Source organism: Carcharodon carcharias, chromosome 2, assembly GCF_017639515.1.
Source record: "Carcharodon carcharias isolate sCarCar2 chromosome 2, sCarCar2.pri, whole genome shotgun sequence".
Lineage (NCBI taxonomy): Eukaryota > Metazoa > Chordata > Chondrichthyes > Lamniformes > Lamnidae > Carcharodon > Carcharodon carcharias.
The window spans coordinates 104,646,855-104,668,660 of NC_054468.1; the positions used below are offsets into that span (position 1 = coordinate 104,646,855).

Here is a 21,806-nt window from a genome sequence, read left to right on the forward strand (position 1 = left end):
CTCCACTATCAATGGTCACACAAATAGCATGGTGCTTGAAGAGGGTGACTGATGAATCTGATCCCAACAAAATATCAGCAGGTTCCTCATCTCCTTTGTCTAAACAAGCATCTGCAATGGCATCATCACACAGCATAGCAGCTATCTTATAAGCTTTAGCCAAATACTGGCTGTCTTCATCAGGCAGAAAATTACATTCATTGACAAAATGTTTATCTGGTCAACCTAATTGCTTACATAATGGGCATGACACCTGTCATATGTGTGAAGAGAGTTACGGGGTCTGGTCTTGTTAAGCGAGGGCCAAACCATCTGGCCTTTCTGGAAGGAGGAAGCAGCAGCACAGAGAGCCTTGACTTCAGCAGATGCACAAATCTCATCCAACAGCAAAACCAAGGCTTGGGAAATTTCTGACTTCCAGGGCATGTGACTGGAGCTTGGTTCTGTATCTCTGCTTCACTAGACATGGTAAGCTAGGATGAATGAGTTGTAGCCAATGTAGAACCACTATGTTCTCCAGTGAGGATGACATTGGTTCATCTTTGTTAAGAGGCAGACCATGATGACTGAACCCATATTTTAGCAACAGGCTATCCTCAAAGAAGGCCATCAAACATTGATACAGATGCTCATGCCTTTCATCTGATTGCATTCTGATATCAGCCAAGTCTAAAAGGTGGAGACCATAACACAAGCATATGGTGTGAAGCAAGTGACATTGATGCCTTAAGTATAGAGCTGAGAGAAAACTGGACAGTAATTCACTTCCTTCCCCAGCATCATGTGCAATAAATTCATCTTTGGTTGAGCAGCAAGTACAGGAGGCATTCCATCACTTTCTGTATCGCTGAATTCACAATGATAGTTAGTCCTGGTTCTCTTCTCCCAGGTGAAACAGTCAACGAGGAAGGGGGCAATGTTAGCATTACGTGTCAAAGCGTAGATTAGGTTCTGACACCAATGGTCAAATGAACTAACTGTCTCAATCTTCCCTCAGCATCACTGCTTCAGTGCCTGATGCATGACTACCATAGTTTCTGCTGTTACTACACTGTACTACTGTAGACTAAGTAGAGGTCAATATCTGTGTATACGCATACATTGTGCCACAAACTCACCAATTCCCTTCGGTGACAGGCATAAAAACATTCCGATACTGGCACCATATTAGAAGGCTGTGTTTTACCGTCAGGTTAGCACATAAAGTGGATCACAATACCAACAGCGTTTAAGGTGGGAACATCGAGCTTAAATGCAACCACAAAATCGAACTCTACAATAAGCAATACAAAATGGCCATGCCCTCATGAGAACGGGCTTCCAACTACAAGAGGGCGATAACATATAATGGCGCAGGATTATTACTGGAAGCAATCAATTGTTATTTGCAGAATTGTGTGACAGTTATACGAATAGATTCAATCATGAGCATGAAGACCTCTTGCGACATATCTACACTAACAAAAACATTACAATACTTCAGAATACTTCAAATCAAACATTCCAAGATTCAATATACTTAGTTAGCTGTATAATATTCAGCATAAAAGAGGCCCAAATAATAATTTTGAAATATGTCACTGATTGAACATAATTATGACAGGAAAGTTGCTAGCAATATATAAAGAGCAAATTCAGTTTAAACCCAAGTTGAAACAACCTGTCTGTTTTATAATCAGAGTTTGCACAGGAGTGCATTAGATTAGTTTATGTTGTGTACAAATAACTTTAAAGAACTACTGAAAGTGTTCTATTTGACAACCATTCCTTCAGCTGTCTACTTTCTGAATGGATATTAATGGTGGCATGCGTAGCTAACCAAACTACAGAAAGTTCCAAGGTTTCCGAATTAGTAGGCAGCATTATCCATTTATTATAGAAACAACTGTTGATCAATGTGGTTTAATATCACAATCCACTGAAAGCTGCCTTACTGTTACCATTTACTGCTTCATATGCATATGTTATACAAAGTACTCACCACTGTCTTGAATCCAAATTTTTTAGCTCCCTTAACAGCTTTGAGTTTTTCTTCAGAAGATGGAAACTATTCCTTAAGACAAAAGGTAGAAATATCTTAGAACCAAGAGAAAAATATAATAAGTACCAGCTTTTTTCTAACAAGCACTAATACATCATTTAGGAATTTACATTCAAGAGTAACTTATACATTTTTAAAAGAATGCTTCAGCATAAGTAAAACATTTGGATTTGAAACCTATGTAACACTCCAACAGTTCAGAAGAGCTGGGCAGCAAAACCTGTCCTTAAACTTTAGGTAAAAGCTAATGTTCATGGCATTTAAGCTTTATCATAAATCCACAACAGACAAACTTAACACATATAGGGAAATGCTGTTTTAACAGAAGTTTTCCAGGATGGTGAAGCTTGGGAAAACAACATTCACAACCCAATAATAATTTGCACTTCTATAGTGCCTTTGATGCAGTGAAATGCCTCAAGGCACTTTATCAAAGAAAATTTGACACAAGCCATGTAAAAAAGTGTTAGGACAGCTGGCCAAAAGCTTGGTCAAAGCAGTAGGTTTTAAGATGCATCTTCAAGAAGAGAGAGGTGGGAAGGAGGAGATGTTTGTGACAAGATTTCAGAGCTTAGAGCCCAGGCCAGTGAAGGCTGCCAATACGGGAGTGATTAAAATCAGGGATGCAAAAAAGGCTAGAATTGGAGGGGCACAGAGAATTTGAAGACTTGTAGGGCTGGAGGAGGCTGGAGAGAAAGGGAGGGGCAAGGCCATGGAGAAATTTGAAAAGAAAGATGAAAATTTTGAATTAAAGACACAGGGAGGACTAATTGTCAAGCGGGACTTGGGCGCAGAATAGGATATGGGTGACAACATCAAGAACTTGTAATCATGCAGCACCTTTAGCACAGTTCTGCACCTGAACTTCTGAGGATTTGAAGCTCTCCTGGAATGACTAAGTCTGGAGGTGACATAGACATGAATGAGAATTTGAGCTCCAGCAGAAAATGGGCTGAAATTGAGGTATGGGGGAGGGTGTGGTGGTTGATGTTATGGAGTTGGAAATAAATGCTCTTAATGACGAAGAAGATATGGGATCAGAACTTTTGCCCCAGGTTGAATACGACACCAAGAATGTCAACCAATATTTTGAGACAGAACCCCAGAGCTTAGGGCCCAGGTAGCTGAAGGCATGGCTGTCAATTCTACAGTGATTAAAATTAGGGATGCGCATGAGCCAGAATGAAGGAGCACAGAGATCTTGAAGGCTTGTAGGGCTGGAGGCAGTTAAAGAGAGAGGGAGGAGCAAGGTCCTAAAGAATTTGAAAACGAGGATGAGAATTTTAAAAACTGTGGTGCTGCTGGACGTGGAGCCAACGCAGATCAGCAAGTACAAGGTGATGGGTGAACAGGGCTGAATGTGTTAGGGCACAGCAGAGTTTGGATAAGTTCAAGTTCATGTAGGGTGGAAGATGGGAGGATGGCCAAGAAAGCATTGGAATAGTCAAGTCCAATGGATGGAGACATAGATGAGTGTTTCAGCAACAGACAAGCTGAGAGACTGATGGAGTTGAACAACATTATGGAGGTGAAAGTGGTGATGGAGTGAATGCGTCGGAAACACACCTCAGGTCACATATGACACCAAGGTTATGAATAACATGATTCAGATTCAGGCAATGGCCAGGAAAAGGGATAGAGCCAGTGGCCAGGGAACGGAGTTTGTAAGGGGGACCAAAGACAATGGCTTTGATCGCCCTAATATTTAGTCAGGGGAAACATCTACTCATCCAGGATTGAATTTTGGACAAGCAGCGTGACAAATCAGTGACAGTGGAGGGGTAGGGGTGATATTTCAGAGAGGTGATGGCAAATGTGAGCTGGGTGGCATACAAAATATGAGGAGTAGGCCGCTCAGTCCTTCGAACCTGCTCCAACATTCAATAAAATCATGGCTGATCTGACTGTAACCTCAACTCCACATTCCCACCTAGCCCCGATAACATTTCACTCCCTTGTTTATCAAGGAGCTAACTACCTCTACCTTAAAAACATTTAAAGGTTCTGCTTCCATTACCTGTTGAGGAATAAAGTTCTAAAGACACTCAACCCTCAGAAAAAAATTCTCATCTCTGCCTTAAATGCAGTTCAGAGAAGGCTTACTAGACTGATACCTGGAATGGGCAGGTTATCTTATGAGGAAAGGTTGTATAGGTTAGGTTTGTATCTGCTGGAGTTTAGAAGAGTAAGAGGTGACTTGATTGAAACATAAGATCGTGAGAGGTCTTGACAAGGTAAATGTGAAAAGGATATTTTTTCCTGTGAGAGAATCTAGAACTAGGGGGTCACTATTTAAAAGTAAGGGGTGACCCATTTACATCTTCACATCTTACTTTCCTATCTTTGTCAACAGCAAATTTAACAACCATATCTTTGGTCCCTTCATTCGAGTCATTTATGTAAACTGTAAAAAGTTGAGGCCCCAGCACTGATCCTTGTGGCATACCACTTGTTACATCTTGCCGACCAGAAAAAGATCCATTTATCCCTACGCTCTGTTTCCCGTTGGCTAACCAATCCTCTGTCTCTGCCAATATGTTACCCCCTACACCATGATATTTTATTTTTTGCAATAACCTTTGATTTGGCACCTTATCAAATGCCTTCTGGAAATCTAAGTACAGTACATCCACCGGTTCCCTTTTATCCACGGCAAATGTTATTCCTTCAAAGAATGTCAATAATTTGGTTAAACGTAAATTCCCTTCCACAAAGCCATGTTGACTCTGCCTGATTACCTTGAAATTTTCGAAGTGCCCTGCTATAACGTCTTTAATAATAGCTTCTAACATTTCTATGACAGATGTTAAGCTAACTGGCCACAGTTTCTTGCATTCTATCTCCCTCCCTTTCTGACAAAAGGAGTTACCTTCACTATTTTCTAATCTAATGGAACCTCCCCCAAATCTACGGAATTTTGGAAAATTAAAACCAAGGCATCAACTATCTCACTAGCCACTTGTTTTAAGACCCTAGGATGAAGTCCATCAGGGGCCCCGGGACCTGTCGGCCCACAGCTCCAACAATTTGCTCTTACCATTTCCTTAGTAATTGCATTTTTTTTTAATTCCTCCCTTCCTTCCATTTTCTGATTTAGAGCCAATTCTGGATGTCATCAGCATACATGTCAAATCTGGGTTTTCGAATGATGTCATCAAGGGGTAGGATATAGGAGGGGCTAAGGATCAAGCCTTGGGAGACTCCAGAGGTAATAGTTCAGAAGCAGGAGAAAAGCCATCATGAGTGATTCTCTGGCTATGATTGGATAGATAAGAACGTAATCAGGTGAGGGGCGGCCTACCCAGCTGGATGACAAAGAAGAGGGGGATGGTGTAGTCAACCATGCCAAAGGCTGCAGTTAAATCGAGAAGGATAAGGAGGGACAGCTTATCATGGTAATACACAGGATGTCACCTGTGACTTTGATTAGGACATTTCAGTACTGTAGCATGGGCAGAAATCGGTTTGGAGAGATTCAAACATGGAGTCGCAGTAAAAATGGACATGGAGTTAGTAGGTGATGACATGTTTTAAGATTTGAGAGGAAAGGGATTTTGGAGATGGGCTGGTAGCTTACAAGGACAGAGGAGACTGGGATGGGGTTTTTTAGCACAAGGGTTATGACAGCAGGTTTGAAGCGGAATGGAATAGCATCCATGGAGAAGGAACCATTAAAAATATCAAAGGTTTAATTAATGCCTTGCAAAAAAGGTGCTCTTTGGAAACACTAAAGTTCAAGAGCTCCTCTAATGTTGAAAATGAAACAAATTAATTAACTCAACACATCTGATTTATTTTCTTACAGTAATTATTTGATTTCAAACCATCTGCACAAATGCAGGTCCAACCTCAAGTTTTTAAGGACAGGATTTTCACCGACTTTTGATTTTAAAAAATTAGGATATGTCTAAATGCTTTGCAATAATACTTTTTGAACTTTCCTTAATTTTCCAACGGGAACAGGCTGATTACTTTGAGCCCTGATCCTCAGTGAATGCTTAAAAGTTGGCTGAGGGTGCAAGGAAACGTTAGTGAAGAAATGTTAATGAACATTTTCCAATTTTTAACAGAAACTCACTTAAAATCTAAAATTATCATGAACCGTTTTACTATATGGTTGCAGGCACAAACTTGCAGCTGATAAAGAAAGCTTGTAGCTGAATGCTTATCAGAGTTTTATAGACATCTCAGCTGTCCTTCTATGGATTAACTCTTCCAAGAAGACCTCTGAACAGAGCAAGTGATAACTCATAGGTAATTATCTAACTCATCAGTTACAGGTAACTGTTTCCAGTGACTGACTTGACTGAGAGTGTAGTCAACGTGAAGGTTTGGGGAGTTATTCCTACTCAAACTGAGTCCAGCTAATTGGACGAGGTCATATTTTGGAACATGAGATTCTCAATTAGCTCATCAGGAAGAAATGTATAAAAACAGAGTAGATATTTCAGAATTCAACATAGCTTGGCCTGCCAATAAGCCTTCCAGCCTGATATCTGCAACACACTAAATTCACTGTCTCAAATGGTTAAATGAGACCTCAAGTGTATATGTAATTATTAATACTATTCATTGGATGCTGAATTCCTATGAAAGCCAATAAATGACATAGATTCCCATTACCTAATGAAATAATTTACAAGTGAGATCATCCATTCTCAGAGAAAGAGAGAGAGACAGAGAGAATGCACCAGCGGGGTCAAAGACATAATCTATCTGGGCTAGAGCTAAGGAACAAAATGTTGCAATTACATTGCTCAGTGTAGTCTACAGACCACCAACTAATGGGAAAGATGCAGAGAAACAAATTTGCAAGGGGATCACAAAGAAGTGCAAGAATTGTAGAAGAGTTATAATGGAGACTTCAATTATCTGAATATAGACTGGGATAGTACCAGTATGAAGGGCGGGAGGGGAATGGGAGGCGGCAAGAGTTCCTAGGTGCGCTCCGGAGTATTTTCCACAGCAGTATGTTTTGAGACCAATGGGAAATGAGGTATTGCAAGACTAGATCCTTGGGAATGAGGTGGGTCAAGTGGATTAAGTGTCAGTAGGGAAACATTTAAGGAACAGTGATTAATGTATCATAAGGTTTAGGATGGCTATGGAAAAGTGCAAGGATCAATCCAGAGTAAGAATAATTCACTGGGAGAAAGCCAACTTCAATGGCATAAGAATGGATCTGGCCCAGTTAAATTGGAATCAAAGGTGAGTAGGCAAAACTATAACTAAACAATGGGCTGCATTTAAAGAAGAAATAATTCAAGCACAGTCAAAGTATATTCCCACGAAGGAGAAACATAGGGCAAACAAATCTAGAACTCCCTGGATAACAAAAAAGATGCAGATTAAGATTAAGAAAAAATGTACATATGACAGATGTCAGGTGGGTAATACAAATGAGAATCAGGCTGGATATAAAAAGTTCAAAGGGGAATTGAAAAAGCAAATCAGGGAAGTAAAAAGAGAGTATAAGCAGAGACTAGGAGCTAACATAAGAGGGAATCCAAAAGTCTTCTATTGTCAGATAAATAGTAAAAAGGTGATATAGAGGAATGGGACTGATTAGGGACTAAAAAGGGGATTTACACATGGGGCAGGGGGCATGGCTGAAGTATTAAATGAATACTTTGCCTCTGTCTTTACCAAGGAAGATGATACTGAACAGTCAAGGGGAAAAAGGAGGTAGTTCAGATATTTTAAGGGTTTAGATTGATTAGGAGTGGGTATTGAACAGGCTGTCTGTACTTAAAGTCATTAAGGGATTAGGATGAGGTGAGATGTATCCAAGGATATGGAGGGAAGTGTGAGTGGAAATGGGGAGGCACTGGCCATAATTTTCCAAGCTTCCTCAGGATCAGAGGTGATGCCAGAGAACTGGAGAATTAAGAGTGTTACACCCTTTTTTAAAAAAAATTAATAGTCACATGGACGAATGCAAGTTAATTGAGGAAAGTTAGCTGGGAATCGTTAAGGATAAATACTATTGAACTAACTTGCTTCAGTTTTTTGATCAGGTAACAGAGAAGACTGATGAATGTAATGCTGTTGATGTGATGTACAGGGACTTCCAAAAGGCATTTGATAAAGTGTCTCACAACATTTTTGTAAGCAAGGTTATGGTTCCTGGGAGGATCGACAACCAGAGGGCAGAGATTTAAGATATTTGGCAAAACAAGCAATGGAGACATGAGGATAAACTTTTTCATGCAGCGAGTTGTTTGGATATGGAACGCACTGACTGAGAATGTGGTGGAGGCAGGTTGAATGGAAGCATTCAAAAGAGATTTAGATTCTTATCTGAAGTGGAAGAATCTGTAGGGCTTCGGGGAGAAAGTAGAGGTGTGGCACTAGGTGATTTGCTCCTTCAGAGAGTCAGCACATACACGTTGGGCTGAATGGCATCTCTCTGTGCTGTAACCATTCTATGATTCTATTCTGTCTGAGGCTTCAGATGAAATGTTACATAATTGCATTGTTTTATCTCTGGTAATAACACAGTCAGTTTTCCCACAAATCCATTAGCATTGGATATTTACATAAAAATGTTCACAAAATCAATAGATGAAGGGAAAATGGATGGTAATATTTTGCTTTTCTTATCTATGCTTATTTAGTTTCGGAAAGGTTTACTGGTACAGATCAAGTATCTTTATTCAGAAACTCTCATGGCCGATTGCATTTTGGATTTCAGATAATTTCAGTTTTCGATACTGCACATAAACTCACATTACAATCGGCCAAGTCTAGGCTAGCTATAGTCTAAAGTAAATAAAATGACTAGAAATGTAAGATGCAGCACTGAATAATAAATACAGGATAACTGGAATACGTTTCTTTTTGACATGTTCACCACAAAAATCACAAGGTAAACAGTGCAGATTAACAACCAGACTTCCCGCGCTAAAGGTCGATGAAGTTAAAAAAAGGTGCTGGTTATGGATGTGTTCGGTTTTCAGATTTACGGATAAAGGATACTCGACCTGTAGTAAAAATTTTAGGCCAGAGTTTTTTGCTTCTATGTCTGCAATTTTCCACCTGTTCCCTTTAATAGGTAGAAATGGACCACATGGACTAATGATCACAGGAACATAAAACTTCTAACATTGATGTCAATTAAATCACAAAATCTTAACTAAAGGCTTTACACCAATATGATTCAAGTTTGTTGATAATATTGCCAAACTAATCTAGAATCTGCTTTAAAAATAATCCACATGATATCAAAGATTCACGAAGAGGATAGATCTTTAACCTTTCCAACATGTTTTGTAAAATTGTTGTAAAATTTCCATCAGACAGGCAAAAGAAAACTTTTGTGCCTAAAATGTATTCAAAATAAAATTAATGCTGCATTTTTTTTATGTACAGTATAAGCTTGCTCTGAATATTATGGCATACAACATACATTTCTGTAATCATACTTGGGTTTATTCATCTGCCACATGTCCTATGCAAACATTATGCATATTGCGAAATTTGAATACAATAGTAATGATGTAGTTTATTGCAGGTGAAGTTTCAGTCAAGCACATCAAACACTCACTGGTCTACAAATGCTAGTGGTTTTCCCCAAAGGGAAAGATTGCAAGTCAAAATTAATGAAACACTTACTGTGTCTTTGGAATAATTTATATAACAGTGAGACACTACACTTATTCCACAAGTGAGAAGTAATACTAATAGTCATACCTGTAAAGATTGCATTTGTGTCACAATTGATTCTGTTGATGCAACTTATCTTTGAGAGCAATAATAAATTTAAGAGTTATGAAGATATTCATAATTGGAGATACTCCATGAGGCTAACACAGTATACAGGAGTTTATTGCACATTAACGTGGTTTTAAAAATGTATTTGGGAAAATTACAAATTTCCCTTGTTATTGTTCAGCTTTTGCCAACCACTGCTATTATTAAGATAATGAATGACGGCAGGCGGGCATCACAACCAAGTTCAAACTGTTAACACTTCATGTCCACGCACGTCTACCACGTCACTGGACAGCAGTCAGGAGCAGGAACCCTGGCTGATGTTCCTCCCTGAGCTAAGGCCACAGGAGTCAATTGATACACTTTTACCTTGGGCTGTGTCAATTACCCATTCAGTTTAACCAAATGAACCATTATAGAATTTGCAAACATTTCTCGTGCAAGAGAGATTTATACCCATTGTAAAAATATCTGGAATAGTTTACAACAATCCATCTATTTTACACTATTTGCATGTTGATGTAATTTAGCTGAAAATAACATATTAATGAATTGTATTATAAAGCTACCCCTTTCCTCTGTTATCTCTTCCTAAATTAAGTGGCTTAAATTAATGGAATAGATTATTATTTTTTCAGTTTTAAAGGTGCTAACTGACTTGTCATTCCAATTCAGTCTGGAGTGCAACTGATGTCAGAAAACCAGTTGGTGAAGGGTAGGATTGGGAGCAAATCTTTACAGAAATAAGAACAGAAAACTTTGGAAATACTCAGGAGGTCAGGCAACATCTGTGGAGAGAAACAGAGTTAACATTTCAGGTTGATAACCTTGAAAGGTGATTGACCTGAACAGATTGTTTCTCTCTCTGCAGATGCTGTCTGATCTGCTGAGTATTTCGAGCATTTTCTGTTTATATTTCAAATTTCCAGAATCTGCAGTATTTCACTTTTGTATCAATCTTTACAGACTTTTATAAACATTTATTTAGAGTTACACATAGGTACCTCCTAATCCAACAACCACAGTTTCAACCTGTGTCCATTTATAGAGGCATAAATGAAACCCCTTATTTCCCATCATCTGAATACAATTAATATGCAATTAACATGCGAGTCCACTGACCAATTCAGGCAGCATGGTCATATTTGTTGCAGTCCAAGAAACAAAACCAAATATTTAGAAAAAAAATGATCAATTCCAATACTCGCATTTACAACATCTGGGCAAAGATGGAGACTGGTATTTGCATATTGCTAACAAAGATCAAGGAGAATGTTCAGTAATACTGGAAACTAAACTAATAATTTGAAAAGAAAAAAATAAAAGCACAAATACAGACACTTAGTAGGATTTTGGTTTGAGTAAGTCGAGTAAATTACTGCAGTCTACAAAAGAGGATCCATCCTTCAAGTGTCGTGGTATTGCTTGGAGAAAAATTTGGCAAGTAGGCCATTGCTATTCATTATCAATCACACTCTCTCTTGTGTAGCCACCTTACTCTGAGTAGTGCTGGCTACTTTTCATCAACTAACAGAAGCAAGTGAAAAAAGGAACCTGAACATATTGTACACAAAACAGCAGATGGTCAGGTATTGGATTACAGGTGCGTACAGAGTCCCTAAAAGGATTTTAGCTTGTATTTACCCTTGTAGCTGTGCCATTATTACATTTACTAACCCTTAGACACGGGGCCAGATATTTATCCACAATTCACCCTGGACAGGACTTTTTATGCGTTATGTGAAATTTGAAAGAAAAACAGAGAGAAGTGTTTGAAAAATTGTCTTTTTTAGGAAGAGAGAATAAACAGAAAAGGTACACAATTTCTGTACAAATACATTACTGTACAAATTGCATGTTATACTGGGTTATTGTAAACAATTAAAAGAATGTTGGCGAAAAACATTTTGGAAGTATGTTCATTGAAATTTTAATTTACTTCAAGTTTTTTTAAGTCATTCTCAGTTAGGGCTGCGTACAAAATTGGAATCTTTAAATAAATTTGGCTGAAATTTCAATAATTTGAAAATTAATTCTTATTCTCCCCACATTCCCATTTTCTCCTTTTGGATCACTTCAAGCAGGTGCAGAATAGTATTTCCCAATCTAATTTCCCAGCTCCCCCTAGCTTAAGATCTAAAGCGTTTCTCACCGGTTTGTGGAACTGCATGCCAATTTTCAAATAACAGTGCTATCATGTATCAGCAAGGTGAGAAGTTAACATTTGACACAATGCAACTCATTTCCAATGATTACCTACATATGGTTTAAAATATTACCTTCAAAAACTGTGCCTAATCTGCAATTGCATGGGAGACCCGCATATACAATCAAAACATGCACAAGAATCAGAACAAGTTTATGGACAGAGCTAAGGAATGCACTGCACATATGCTTAAATGTGTAATTTGTTTACCGCAGTGAGAAGCCTCACTGGAAATGGGTAGTGTAACAGGGACAGAACGAGAAGGAACGTAATTTGTAGTAGGGTTAGTCAAGAGGGAATTATGGCAGATATGTGACATAAATGAATTGGCAATATGCTGAAAACTAAGAACAACAGATACTATTTAGACTAGACTCTTAATGACGTAACACACACAAAGATTTTGTTTGTTACATACACTGCTAAAGCAGCCATTTAAAAGATATAGCCATGGTTGTTACATAACCCACCTCCCACTGACAGAAATGGCTTTGATTTTACATCAAGAGTTTAACGATTACATAGCAGTTCCTTCAGCATGAACAATTTGAAGACAATATTTGTTAGAATTGTCACTACCAAGGAACGTCTGCAACATTTGCATGAAATCTACTGAAACTCTTATACAACACAACGATAATGACGAGAAAAGTGCTGCGTACTTCAGCTTAGCAACTGCTCCAGGTAATAAGCTGTCAGTCAACAGATATGCTGTAATGGTCCCTGTGGATCAAAGTCAGACAATAGGTACAAGGATGTTGCTGGGGTATTATCATAATCTTCACACACAGAACTTGAAAAATTATGTGGGTAACCCTAATTTTAGACATTTGGACTTTGTTCTAGCTCTTTTCTTTACATGAGAAGCTAAAATGCACATCAGGATTATAGATCTGCTCCAGGAACAAGAATTAAGGAATGTACTTATTGTATATCCTATTGTCTTCACAAAAATCTTCCATTATGTCAGTCAAGCAGTTTGATTCCTATTGTTTGTAACTGATGCAATTAGAACAAAATTGCTCTTGTCTCAATACCTTCTTCCCCTGATACAGAATCACAGGAACAATATAAATCCTGGTACATTTTTGAAACAAATTCTATGGAAAAGCACTAAATTTATCTATTTTTCTATTCATTTTGAATAAAAAATTGCCATCATTAACTGGAGTATGCCTAAAGCATAACTTTGTAATGTCTGGTGTCCTTCTGTATCCTTTGTGTCTCTATATCATCGAACCTCTAATAAGATTAACCTGTATGCATCGCCCTCGACAGCATGATCCCACATATTCTCCAGTGATCAATATATTACAATAAGGGTTTAATAATTAAAAATATACATGCTATGCTAAACATGGAGGTGAATATAAAAAGAAATTCAGGTCATAAGGGTTACTTAAAGAAATTAATTAGCAATAACACAGAGACGAGTTGGTAAAAGGCTCAAATTGTAACAGTACAACAGTAGTAACTCAGTAATGCCCGATCAAAGGTCACTCTCATGGACCCTTAGGAAGAGTGAACTACACTAAATGCTCGGGAGAAGCTGAAACAGTCCATCATTGGGCAAATATTAGGTGTAAGAGTTTCAGTTGCAAGTCAGCAGCATTTTGGAGGCTTCACACTAATAACATGGTCAAAAGTGGCAAGCTGAGGGTATCACATGGGTTACAGAGAATGGTTTATGTCCTATTACTGCACAGTGCAAAGCAGGCTTGTTGATAAAATGAAGGCATGTGGTATAAAAGAGAACATGGCAGCATGGACAAAAAATTAGTTAGTGAAAAGAAAACAAAGAATAGCTAACATAGATTTTTGGACCAATGGAATATGTAGAAAAATTTTTGAGACAGATCCTAATTGAAAAGGGAAACTGAAAAGGGAAACTAACAGCACTGGGGAATTAATAGCAAATGAAATTCAAGAGAAATGTGAGGGGATGAAGACGACATATACATTTGAAATGATCAAACTTGAAAAGGAGTAGAGCAGCAGAGTGACTTGGGGAGTTCAGGCGCACGCATTTTTGCAAATGAAAGGAAATGCTGCAAAAAAAAAAGGAGACTCCAGTTTTTTTTTTTACAAACAGGGGTATATAGAATGCAAACGCAAAGATGCCATACTAACTGTATACTAATCATTGGTTTGGTTGCACTTAGATTATGGTGTCTGGATGAACATTTGAAAAAGTAAAATGTAAAAGGATATGGGCCAAAGTAGGGGAATGGGATGAAGTGGTGAGCTCATCCAGAGAATCATCACAGGCACGATGAGCCGGATGACTTCCTTCTGTGTTGCAAAATTCTATGATTCAAGGTGAGAATAAGCTCAGCCTGAAATGATCAAAGTGGCAGAGAAGATGAGAAGAGTTACAGGTGTAAGAACGAAAGGCATTTGCTACTGTTCCATGTCTTCAAAGCATAACAAGCTGTGATGTCTATCTCAACAGGGGCCCTAATTGCTTGCCTTACTGCTTTTTTGGTCATCAAAAGTTGAGTAATAACTTGAAAAAGAGTTTTAGAAAACAGCCTTGATTTTTTTTTAATAAACTGATGAATTTCCAAAATTCATTCTGGTTATTGCTGGCCTGTGCTTTTTTTTTTGCATGGGCTGCATTACAGAAACCTGTAACAAATGTTCTTCCTTTTGCTTGGTGTCATCTTCAAATTACAGTGCATTCAAGCACTAATACTTCTTCCCGGCATGACTTTTGCAAAACCACAATGGTGCTCACTGCGACTAAACAAAATAAATTTCCTGATTTGTTAAATGCACAGCTTCTCTAATGTTTAATACAGTATGAAAAAAGATGTAGAGATGTTAAAATTAATTTACATATCAACAAGACTACCAGGGCATTGCTCATGGCAAACTGAAAGTAGCAATAGTTCTTTAGGGAAAGATTTGAAGTTTAGGTTTGAAAGGTCTATGTGCCACTTGGTAGTAGTGATGTCTGCAGATATTCTGATGGTGATAAAGTAGTATGAGGCACAAACACAGAAATCACAACTTATCTCAACAACTGAGTGGTTAAAATGGGAAATTTGAACTTTCACACAGATTAGAAGGTACAAAACAGCTCAAAGTCAACAAATTTCTTGAGTATATTTGAGTATGCTGCAGATTTTCTCAGCTGTTATGGTGGAATTTGTCACAGCTATCAAAATGTAAGCTTTCACAACAGGTTGTTGGATGTGGTGTTCTAGAACTTTTGTTCTTTTTGTAGTCGATGTTTGTGAACCAACAACAGAACAGGCATAATAGATTTAATTGTGAGTAATGAGACTGAATTAGCTAACAATCTAATGCTAAGTGAACAGTAACCATAGCATGGCTGAATTCAATATTAGGTTGGTTCGGGGGAACTAAGGTTTTAGAATTAGGTAACACAGACTTTGTAGGGGAGAGGCAGAAATTGACCACAATAAACTGGAAAAATATTAACAGATAAAACTCCTGTGGGAGTTGCTAATTGCTTACATATGAGACAAAGATTCTATGACATAGTGTTCATTTCTTTCCTCACTGTCATTTGATTTCAGAAGTTTAACTCTCAAAGCAAACAAAGCCTCCCTGAGGGAAACAGATAGGAATAGAGTACAGGGAGAGAGGAGGAAAACCGATCGAGGATGAGGCGCCACCATGACATGGTGAATGAGACAGTAGCTACAGGATTCAATAAAAGTAAGGGGGAAAAGATAATACAGGTATTGAGCAGAAAGTCCAAAGAGAACTGCTCATAGAGATAAGAACGAGGAGGAAAGGTTACCTGGAAAATGATGGGGTAGGAGACACAATGGAAGTTGAAGAGGCAGAAGTGGTTGGAACAGGGAGCCATGGAGGGCACATAATTCCCAAAAACCCACCATAAATGCAACCTGTTGCCACTGGTGGCACTTTTCTCTATCACACCATGCCAAACTACCAACCAAACAAAAGGAAATAATGGAATCAGGACAACAATGGTGAGAATTAAGGGGCAAACAGGAGAGATAGACCAACAAAAATGTAAGTAGGAAGGCAGAGAAAAAGCTACATGTGGAAATTGGTAACAGAGTGACAATTTCAGAATTACTATGTGCAGTGTTACAGGAAACTAACTAGCAATGTATTAAAAATCATTCATCTATATATACTTCCTCACAACTTTTTCCATTATAAATTCCTATATTCACATTTATAACGCAAATTTCCTACCTAAGTATAGGAACATAGGAACGGGAGTAGGCTATTCAGCCCCTTGCATTATTCAATCAAATCCGGGCTGATCTGTACCTTAATTCCATTTACAGGCCTTTGATCCATACACCTCAACACCATTACCTACTAAAAATCCATCAATCTCAATCTTGAAAATTCCAATTGCCCCAGCATCCACAAGGCATCTACAGTACTTTGCAGGAGAGAATTCCAGATTTTCACAAACCTGTGAAAATGTGTTTCCTGATTTCACCCGAATGGTCTAGCTCTAATTACCTCCGCCAGTGAAGGTGGGCTGAGGTAATCTTTTCACCCCCATTTGTTGTTGTCAGTAAATAATATATCTCAAAAACTAGTGGATGATTTGCACTGAAACTTGGTACGTAGAAAGAGTATGGTCAAAGAAAGAACTGATTAGTTTTTGGCAAAGATGCAGATTCCTGGAATTTTTTTTAAATGACCTGTTAACAGGGAGATGGTGCGAATTATTTTTTTTTTAAGAATGCTGTGGGTTGTTTTATTTAGAATGCTCTTGATTGTTTTAGAATGTTATGGATTGTTTCAGCTGCTGTGGTGAAATTTGGCACAGCTGTCAAAATGTAAGCACAGTTTTCAGAGCAGGTAGTTGGATGTGTATTGGCCTGAAGCCTTCTCAACAAGATGGAAGCTCTTAATAAAAGATATTTTTTTAGCTTTGTAATTACAGAGCATGAGCCAAATAGGGAAAAACCTCAATGAAGAACCTCTTAATTAGAATCAAGAAACAGCAGTGCCTAAGTCCATTCTATTGTTTTGTTACCTCTGCCACCGAAGGTAGGAGAAGATGACGTTTTATCTGTTTGTCTGTAAACAATATATCTCAAAAGCGAACGGACAGATGTCAACAGTGTGGATAAAAGAACTAGAAGTGCATAAACCTCATTATATAATTTATTTAAAAAATTTAGAAAGTTGTTCCTGCTTTCAAAGCAGAAAATAAAACCCCCTTACAAAGAGAGAAACTTAGAATTTGAGCTTCAAACTATTATCTCACTAGCATTTTACAGAACGCTCTCATTTGCCCAAGTTGGTAATTGCTTCCGCGCTCTAATTTTCTCTCAAGTAGGCCCCTTTAAACTTTGTTGCTCCCCTTATAACTTTATTTTGCCTCTTCAAAATATTTTGAGCCATGCTCCCCAATTAATGATTCAGCTCTCACAATTAAATGGGAGTAAAAAAATTAAAAGGTATTATCTAATAACATAACACATTCAGTGGAAGAAAGTGGTGTGGTAGTAATGTCACTGGACTCATAATCCAGAGGTCCTGGATAATGGAGAACATGATTCAAATCCCACCACGGCAGCTGGTAGAATTTAAATTCAGTCTCAGCAATGGCAACCAAGAAACTATACTGATTGTCATAAAAACCCATTTGGTTCACTAATGTCCTTTAGGATAGGAAATCTGCTTTTCTTACCTGGTCTAGTCTATATGTGACTCCAGACCTACAGCAATGTGGTTGACTCTCAACTGCCTTCTGAAATGGCCTAGCAAACCACACAGTTCAAGAGCATTAGGAATGGACAGCATTTGTTAGCCTTGCCAGTGACAACCATATTCCATGAAAGAATATTTTTAAAAATTTCAGCTAAATCACTCATCCAACATCATCAATTTGCAATTGACAAACTGATGACTCAAAGCATTTTCAATGATGAAACAAAATCCATAGAGCTGTTTCAAGCCTGCCTCAGGAAGAATAAAATACCCGTTTCCAAGCTATATAAATTTACACTGAACTAATAGAAGTATATATTCATGGCTGACACTTGTTTTAATTGTCTTTCTTTTCATCTTACTGTTTCCTTTAGCTTGTCAACTGACATAGTTTGATCAATTTTCACAGTATGCTGAAATAGACTCAGTTGTGGGATAATTGTCCAGTACATTTCATTGAATACCTCCAAAGATTTTCATTGCCCATGATAACATGCTAAATTTGCTGACTTTTGGATGGATTTATTGCTTACCTTCGTTCCCAAGAATTCATTCCCATGTCATTAAGAAATAGTCTGCAATAGTAAAATTGTGCTTGAGGTTCATGATGAATAGATTCTTTTTGACTGGCCACACTCATACAGTGATCTCTGCTCCACCTACGAATGTATTCCTCCTCTTGATTGTTTTGTCTGATTATAGCATCTATGATATTTTGTTCCTGATCATGATTCATTCCAACTGGTAGTGGTGCTGGCTCACTGAGTCCCAGCTGCGGGTGTAGTAGGCATTCTGGACTGCTATTACTTAAATCTTCAAGCAATTGATCAAGATCATCGCGTTCCTTTTGAAGAGAACTGCAGTCTGGATTCTGTATGTTAGATTGACCATCAACGATTAAACCAACATTTGAAAATGAAGGTGCTTTACAGTTTTTAGACGAGGTCATCTGATTGCTGGGTGGGCCATATAGAATCCGACCATCCCAAGAATACTTCCCAGATATATCGCGCACAATTACCCTCATATCTGAGGCAGGAACGTTTGGCTCATTGCTGGAAGTCCTTTCTCGGACAACTGCTTCTGTCGGAATCTGAAGGTAAGAAATTAGGGTGCTGTCGTTAAGCACAAAAAGTTGCAAATTTGGGCTTTTGAAGACCTCTGCAGACAGGTCTGATGATTCAACATAGGGATTGTCATGGTTCTCACTGACAAGGCTTTGAAGTATAGCAGGCCCTCCATTGAGCGGATAATGTCCTAAATGATTAATTAGGTGTGTCATTACCATGCGTGCTGTAAGAGGGATCCAATCCAAATTTCTTTTCTTCTTACCTGTAACAAATGTTCATAGAGAATATATGTAAACTACGTGTACTATTCAATGCCATTTGAAAAGTCATTTGCCCTGAAATTCTCCCCCACTCTTTTCCCTGGATATTGGACAGGTACAGCACACCTGAAATGCATTGCCTTTATCCTGTCCTGACTACACCTGCATTTGGTTGATCAGGTCACCCTGAATGGTTTCGGTATATCCATAGTGTGGATATCTGGCTCCTGGACAAGAATGCAGACGTAGCTCCAAATCTCAAGAACCAGCAGGGTGCGAGTCAGACCGCCAGCCTCAGGTTCATCTGGCTGCTGCCACACTGTAGCAACCAGAAGGGATCCAGGCTCAAAAGATTCAAGGGGATTCTGAAGGAGAAAGGTAGTGCTTACATTTGCAGGCCTCCTTTACCTTGCTGTGTGTCTCACCATTTCCCTGATCCCAAAGCCAATGTTCTGATCCTAGAGAGGTCCAGGCAGAAAAGCACAACGTAAACTTTATTCACCTACACGCAACTGTGAAGCTTGTTGCTGGGAATGCCCCTTCAGTAGAAGTAGCCCACTACAGAAGTGGCAGTTGTATGATGTTGTAGTGAGAATAATAACTATTTCCTCCCCATTTAGCAAAATACTTTAATTTCATCATTTTCTATTTTCATGGTACATTTTCACAGACAATAGACATACAGGAGTTGAATAAGCAAAAGCCAACAGGGGAATGCACAAAAAATATGATCCTCAGACTGCGATCTGGGAGCAGGAATTGAGTTAGACATTTTGCAGTTAGGTAAGACCTAGTATGCTGCATTTTTTTAAGTTTAGCAGTTATGATTTACACAACCTATTTCCTCTCCTCATTCTTAGCTGTAAATAATAATCCTGTGCTAAACAGCTGCTCTTGTAGCTGCTAGCAACCAAAAGTATGCTTAAACAAATGAACTTAGCTATGTAATATTACATGGTCGCATCACTGAACAAATATATGGGTAACAATTGCAATATTTAATCTGTCCAGAAAGATCACAAATCATTAGCTGGGATCTATGATTTTTGTCATAAACTTATACTGTCCAAGATCAAATCAAAATATGTCCAGTAGCAGTTTTAATATTCAGTGTCCTTCTCTGCTGCTTTATCACCAAAACATGAGGTAACAATAAAATACCTATTTTAACAATATTAACATGCTGCAAAGTGAATTTATATATTTACACTGAACTGTAAAAAGTCAATGTCAGATTCCACATACAATTCAAAAGTTCAGTTGATTTAAAAGAAATAAGAGTTTAAGTTCATACATTTGTAAATGTATTCAATATATCAATAAGCAGTTAATTGTCATGGTTGGCTATACAATGTAGCAGTATTTAAACATAATTTCGAGGCCCTGGTAAACATAAAAAAGACACTCAAGCCTAAATTTTCTGATCAGTGTTACATTACCAGTATTAACCCACTTATTTTAACTAGGTTAATGCTGGCATTAAAATGATGCTGAATGGAAAATCTAGGCCAGTCATGATCACTTGAGTTAAAAAAAAACAGGTTCTGAGGCTATGTTGGTGCCAAGCCATTGTTAGTGCAGTAATGTATTAACACCTACGGAGAGAGTGTTTGTGTGAATTTGAATAAAAGGGCTCTTCTAATCCTCAAGAGCTGCTAGTAAGAAGCTGTACTAACAAGTGCAGTTCAGGAGAAAATGTTTTAAATGTGAAAGACTTACTTTCAGTGACAGTAAGAAGGCTGCCAAAATCCTTAGGGACATATGAATGAGCAGGTTCAGAATTCTTGACATTTCCCAATGTCAAAAATGGATCATATTCTGTAGAGGAGACATCAGCAAGAGTCAGCAGGTATTGACTTTGCTGGGTGAAGAGGTGAGAGCCATAAACACAGGAATGCAATACCTGTAAAACATAAGACAACAGATAAGTACAACAAATCTCAGTTACCGTATGACTTGATTCATCGAGGAAACTTTATGAGCTCCATGACACTGCTGTTCACTATTAATTTGTTTAGCAAACAGCACAATGAAAAAACAGCACAATTTCTCTTTTCTGTCAATCTCATGTTATTCTGCTCCTTCAGGAGCTAATTAAAACCAAAGCTCAAGTATAGTGATTAATCATAGTTAAGACTGCATCTAGTAATTATGAGGCTCTGCCATTGTTTTTTTTTTACAAGCATTTGAATAATTTAAAGTTCATCCTTAATTAATAAAAAAATGAGAAGGGTTCTTAATGTGATAGTTGGTGGAATACTATATAAAATGTACATGCTGCCATTTTGCCTTCACAGGGAGGGCTAATTTACTACTCATTACTAGGAAAAGGCAGGTCATGCTAGTGTTTCAGAATTGTGGATTAAGTTAAATTCAAAACATACATTTTAACATTATACTGGATTTTCCATTGGAATTTAAATATTAGAACATCTCAACTAAGTTAGAAAATAGAAAAATATGAAACATTTCTAAATAAAATAAAAATTTAAAACGCTTGGGTCATGAGTGAGTTGTTACTAAAAGTTACATCCCAGCAACCAGTTTGTTTAAAAACATAAACATCTGTACTCATTGGGACCCTAGTGATGCTGTCCTTTAATCACTGGGATTCAGGTCTAACCAAGCTAATGGAACAAAAGTCCTCTCTCTTAGTTGTAGAATACAAAATGCCAAGAGGATACAAAACTGCTGCTAATTCAATTTAAATACACTAAAATTCTAGTTCTAAGTCTCTGTGAGAATAAAGTAGGAAACATACAGAAAAGACATGCATTTATAAGCAAAATATTGTTTGATCGATCTTGGAAGGCACAAATAAGATGACATGGGAT

At 38.0% G+C, this 21,806-nt stretch overlaps 1 protein-coding gene across 8 annotated transcripts in view; it reads right to left on the reverse strand.

The window, feature by feature from the left end:
• Positions 1-21,806, reverse strand: part of ralgapa2 (Ral GTPase activating protein catalytic subunit alpha 2) — a 554,472-nt gene that overhangs the window by 238,032 nt on the left and 294,634 nt on the right. For 7 of the 8 annotated variants that reach the window (XR_005942422.1, XR_005942420.1, XR_005942421.1 and 4 more), the window contains exons 32-34: positions 20,692-20,875; positions 18,176-18,974; positions 1,982-2,053 (exon numbers count right to left, since the gene is read on the reverse strand). Coding sequence is in view for 5 of the 8 variants with exons in the window: in XM_041183014.1 (XP_041038948.1) it covers positions 1,982-2,053; positions 18,176-18,974; positions 20,692-20,875 (1,055 nt within the window). In the remaining 3 variants the exon portion in view is untranslated. Of the gene's footprint in view, positions 1-1,981; positions 2,054-12,596; positions 12,684-18,175; positions 18,975-20,691; positions 20,876-21,806 lie in introns of those variants that run through there. The other variant, XM_041183018.1, reaches the window with a different exon arrangement.